The sequence below is a fragment of the Coffea eugenioides genome, unplaced genomic scaffold (assembly GCF_003713205.1).
Source record: "Coffea eugenioides isolate CCC68of unplaced genomic scaffold, Ceug_1.0 ScVebR1_156;HRSCAF=629, whole genome shotgun sequence".
Classification (NCBI taxonomy): domain Eukaryota; kingdom Viridiplantae; phylum Streptophyta; class Magnoliopsida; order Gentianales; family Rubiaceae; genus Coffea; species Coffea eugenioides.
In genome coordinates this window covers 51,613-57,237 of record NW_020861981.1, presented here as the reverse complement: position 1 = coordinate 57,237, position 5,625 = coordinate 51,613, and the positions used below count along the sequence as shown (strand labels likewise).

At 43.0% G+C, this 5,625-nt stretch overlaps 1 protein-coding gene across 1 annotated transcript; it reads right to left on the bottom strand.

Annotated features, from left to right (window-relative positions):
- Positions 1–1,143: 1,143 nt before the first annotated feature.
- LOC113755556 lies at positions 1,144–3,096 on the bottom strand. Its single transcript, XM_027299531.1, has one exon. It carries the CDS (start codon positions 3,094–3,096, stop codon positions 1,144–1,146), a length of 1,953 nt encoding a protein of 650 aa, XP_027155332.1.
- Between the last annotated feature and the right edge of the window lie 2,529 nt (positions 3,097–5,625).

Below are 5,625 nucleotides of genomic sequence, written 5' to 3'. Positions count from 1 at the left end.
TGCAATGTACCTGTAGTAAAACTAATGGACCGGCAATAGCCGATTTGGCAGGATGCGTGGCATCACAAAGTGACCGATAGAGAGTCGCCAAACACGCACTACCCCAACTATATTGCCCAACAGTTTCCAAGTCCCGCAGTAATGGAAGATACAACAAAGGAACTTTGTTGCCGGACTTATCGGACAATAAGTGTCCACCTAATATCAGTAAGAGGTAAATGCGCGCACGCTGCCTACATTCCCCATCTGAAGCATCGGGTGGCAACTCTGTATCCAACACTCTTGCTAAACATCCCAACTTTAGCCTCTGTCCATCAAAGTATCCAACTGCTGGCGAAAATCCAAGGAGCTCCTCACAAATGGCTCCCCACTCCTGAATGCTGCGGTATGTGTCTACCCCTATAACCGGTGGACCATCGATGTTCAACCCCCACAACACCTCTACATCCTGTAATGTCACGGTAGCCTCTCCAACCGGTAGGTGGAATGTATGCGTCTCGGGCCGCCATCTCTCGACTAAAGATGTGATCAAAGAATGATCAACCATCTGATATCCACTCTCAAGCACGCCCTCAAATCCAGCCAAGGCAATATAACGCAAAACCCGATCAGGAATAGGCGTATGCGACCAAAATCCTCTGTCACACCGTCTGACATCTAACTGATTGCCCTCAATATGTCCGTGGAAAATTGAATGCGCCCGGTGTGCAGTTCCCCCCGAAATAATGTCGTGCACGTATGGTCCTGGATGTAGACCTGCAGGGATAGGAGTGTCGGCCATATTCCGGATGCAAATATCTACATCAATTAAAGACGGTGAGTCATGCATAAGTAAAACCCTAAAAGTGGGCAGTATCCAGTTTTGACCAATAAATCGCGAACTGAATGTTTTATTTTGTAGCAAAATTTGACCAAAGAACTAAGATACATCGAGTGAGAACTTTGGGGCTGTAGGTGTAAACAGGAAATTCTATACTTATCAAAGCATTGAACGAGTAGCGCATTTGACAAATGATAAATTCAAGTCAGCAATGTAGTTATTTAGAATAAATCCAGCATCGAACACAAATGAACTAGACTATAAATCCCACGTTCAAAAAGTTGAACTAACATGAAACAAAAATATCTAGGGAGTCGATAAAATCAAGGCCTATAATTCGGACAATTTCTCCTATTGTGACCCGTCTGATGACAATTTCGACATCTTCTTGGTTCGTCTGGATCCCTTTCATCCATCTCATTCCGAATTCTGCTAGCTCGCACCCGCCCTGCCCGGCGTGTAATAAATTTGCTCTTGTCTGCCTGCAGGGCCCACCCAGGATAGAGCCAAGTATCTTGATGCGGCAATGGGTTAAACATGCCTGAATACTGGACCGCCCACCTTGTTTTAGTAAACTGCTGGTCCACAAGCAATCCCGGATTGTCACCTCTATTCCTGCACACCGCCAAAGCGTGTGAACAAGGAAGTCTGTATATCTGCCACTTTCCACAAGAGCATGTCTTATCAAAAAACCTGATGGTTTGCGTATTGCCTCCTTTACCATCGACGCGCCGCCCTGTGATAACCTTATATACGCCCGATGGGCCATCGAACTCAATGACTCTGTGGGTGCCTGCCTTCCGCTCAGCATATTTAAAACGCCGCCATATCCTTGGGGGAAAAGGATTGCGACAATGTGAAGCATCTTCCCTTCTCGTCTTGAATAACGCAACTGTCCGATGAAATGTCATGTCAATGCATGCACGAATTGGCAAATGCCGTGCCCCGCGCAAGACATTATTATAGCTTTCGGATATGTTGGTAGTTAGAATACCCCACCGACGGCCATCGTCGTGAGATAGACACCACTTTTCTGGACTAATGGCTGACAGATAATTCCAAGCATCTGGGAACATGCTCCGTAGTTCTCTTCTGAACATCCGCCACTTGCGCAATTGTCTTGCCCTTCCCATTGCCCAACACAACTTACGAAGGTGTAAACCTTTGAAGTGTGTCATCAAATTGCTCCTAACATGTCGCAGGCAAAATCTATGGTAGGCTAAAGGTTCCGCCCAATAGTCAAAGTGTGTCATAGTATAGATGATACCATTGTGGCGATCGGAAATGACACATATAGGATGTCGATCAAGTGCCACATTATATCTTAATTGTTCCATAAACCACGACCAACTGGAAATCGTCTCCTCATCAACTATGGCATAAGCAAGTGGCAGAATGTGGTTGTTCGCATCTTGCGTGACTGCAACAAGGAGTTTGCCCTTGTATTCGCCACGCAAATGAGTGCCATCAACGCATATAACCGGCCTGCACATGTGGAATGCTTCAATAGCCGGTCCAAAAGCCCAGAATACATACTTAAAGGTCTTAACTCGATCCGAACTATCCGAATGATGCGACCACTCCACCACGGTGCCTGGATTGGATTGCACCAGTGCATCGAGATACTGTGGTAGTTCGGCAAAATTCGCTTCCCAAGATCCAAACACAAGCTCAATTGCTTTACGTCTCGCGTACCAGGCTTTTTTGTAAGACACATCAACCTTCAAGTTTTCTTTAACGGAACTTAGTATGTTCTTGACCTTTAATCCAGGGTCATCTTCAATGCTACGGAGGATGTACCTTGAAATAACGGAAGCAGTCAGGCTTGTATTGTTATTTCTAATCATGTCGCCCAAGCAGTTATGGTCATTCACCCACTTTGTAATTTGCCACATTCCATGAGTCTTTTTCTTTACGGCTCTAACACACCATTCGCATGGTGGATACGATGGCGCGGTTGAAGTGGAAGGATGTCGATCAATTGATGACTTGCACTTAGCAAACCACGTGTTACTCTTACTCTCAATAACTCTGAACTCCCTATTGTGATTGATGGACCACATCCTAACTGCTCGGCTGAGCTGCTGCTTACTCTCAAATCTCATATGAAGACGTATATTATTATTCTCCTCACTGAATGTTACAATACGCTCCAATCCATCCTCCTCTTCCATATCATCATGATCTATGTTCCCAAGATCGGAGAAAAATGTCATTCCTCTTGGCACATATGCAGAGCTGCCAGCTGTGCTATTGCGTCTGTCCAAGTGGTCCATATCGAGGTTTACTCTTAAACCCCCACCTTCATGCTCATCATCCGAATCACTACCAGACACATCTTGCGACTCCGACTCTTCAACCTCTTCCGCATCAACTTCCGGGTCATCTTCCGGGTCATCTTCTCATCTTCACATCATCTTCAAGAGAGCCAAGGAGCCCATCGTGTATACTAGCATATACATCATTTTCAGCTGAACTGCGACAACCTTGCCCAGGGTTAGACTCGATCCCAATTGGAGAAATATGGCATGATGGACCTGGATCTCCAAAACTTGGAATCGAATCCAGGCCATGAAAATATTCCTGGGCACCCATGGACCCTGATGTGAGCCTTGGTTCTAATGAATCCATAGATCGATCACCATGCATATAATGACATGCTGATGAAGTCTCTGGAACGACTACACTAGAACCGAAGTGCAACTTTGTTGGATCCATGAATGCATGAACCAGCGACATCATTGGACCAACAGTACCTATTGCTCCAGTGAATACGCTATTAACTACAGGCATTTGGACGATTTCTTCCTTCTCGATATAAATCTCCGCCATGTATGAAACTCTTTCGATCCAAAGATCGTACATTACATCAAGAGTTTCATCATCCACCACTGCGGAAACAGTATATTTGGAACTCTCCAACGGTTGACGAAGAAACAATTTCAGCTTGAACATCCCTTTATCGACCCCAATATAGTGGTAAATCCTGTCAACCAACTCCCCGTATCCAATTCTATGCCTCAAAGTTAATGTCCGGTTGGAAGTACGAGGCATATAACAAACAAAGTCACCTTCGTAATGTATTTGTCCTCCCCAGTATAGGTTTACCCGCAGAGGTCTTTCTACAGACATGTTTGTAAAATGAATCCCTATTTTGGGGACAATATATTAGAATTAGAAGTCCAAGCGTCCAAACAAATGAAAGAGAGGATGGACTATAGGTCGAAATTGGAACTATTATATAGACTAATTTCGATCCATATGTTTATGAAAAAATTAAAAACAGGTATGAAATATGCTATAAATAACGATAGCAATAGCCTAAAACCGAACGCAATCTTTAGAAAATTTGGACAGAGTCTCCCCTAAAATTACACTAAAACTCCCTGCCAACCAATCCGAAAAGGGAAGCCGATTAAGTAGTAATCACATTTGCCACACTACATATTGTCAAGAGACCCTATAATTTTCAAAGTACAGGCGTAAGAAATGTATTTAGAAGTTATATATATTTGGGCTCCACATTCACACCTCATAAAAAGATCCACATTCACAATGATGTGATATTCTAGCTATGAATCTTACAAAATTAATGTTATTTTTTCAAATAACCTAATAGTGAGTTACCCTCACAAAGAAAGATCTACAAAAATTTCGACATAATCTCCCCTATAAATAGCCTCAAACTCCCTGTCAAACAATCCAAATATCCATGAAATTCAAAAGCTCCAATCTATAAACTACATAATGTCAATAAAGTCCCAAAGCTCCAATTGCAAAACATACAATATCCAATGTACATAGTGTTTCGACCAAAAGTAATAGGGTCGATAAATAGATTTTAAAAAAAAATTCGGATGAATTTTAAAAGAATTCTACAAATGGGGCATTTTGAGCATGGGATTACGTCCAAAGGGTCTTCGCCTTCAGCAAATGCGAACTCACAGAGCTCGAATTTTCGCACGCTGAAATCCACAAAAAATTTTAACCAAAAAAATAAAACAATAGCTCGCATTTATTATTATGAAATGGACGGATCCGAGCTCGGATAATTTATTGAAGCCCTCGGATCCAACAGGGTTCGGATCCTTCTCAACGGATGATCAGACGAGACCTCGGATCTGAGTAAACAACTATAAATCCGACCACGGATCCTTATGATCCGAGGTCGGATCTTTCTGACTTTAGTCGTATCCGAGCTCGGATCTTGCTTTTTCTGCAATAATTGCAGAAATCTGCAAATAAACTGCAACTAATTGGAAATGGAAAAATTGCCAGTCATCGAAAAAGATAACGTATTTCCTCAAATCCACCACAAAAATTGCAAAAATAAGCACAACCCACATCACATTTACACCCAAATTGCACAACAAATCTGAACCTGCCCTTGGATGATAGTATTCAACTATTAATTAAACTTAAAAAGCTATACGTGAGGCATTGCAAGTGCAAAAGCCTAACCTTTATGCTGTTTGACAGTTGCAATGGGACGGCAATGCGGTCAAATTTTGGGAAGCGGCAAACGCGAAACCAGTCTTTCGATGCTCCGGTCTGCTCCGGTCTTTCGATGCTTCGATGTGCAGAAACCAGGTCTGTCTGTTTTCTTTGTTTTGCTAAGCAAAATTCGCTTCCTAATTCTTTGTTTTGCTGTTCCACAGCTATTCAACCAGCTATTCTTTGTTGGGTCTTTTTTTTTTTCGAAATGGGGTCTTGGCGGTTGTAGGGGAGCTTGTGAATGCGAGGTGAGCTCGCATTCTGAGAATGCGAGGTCATACAGCTCGCATTCTTAGAATGCGAGGTCACAG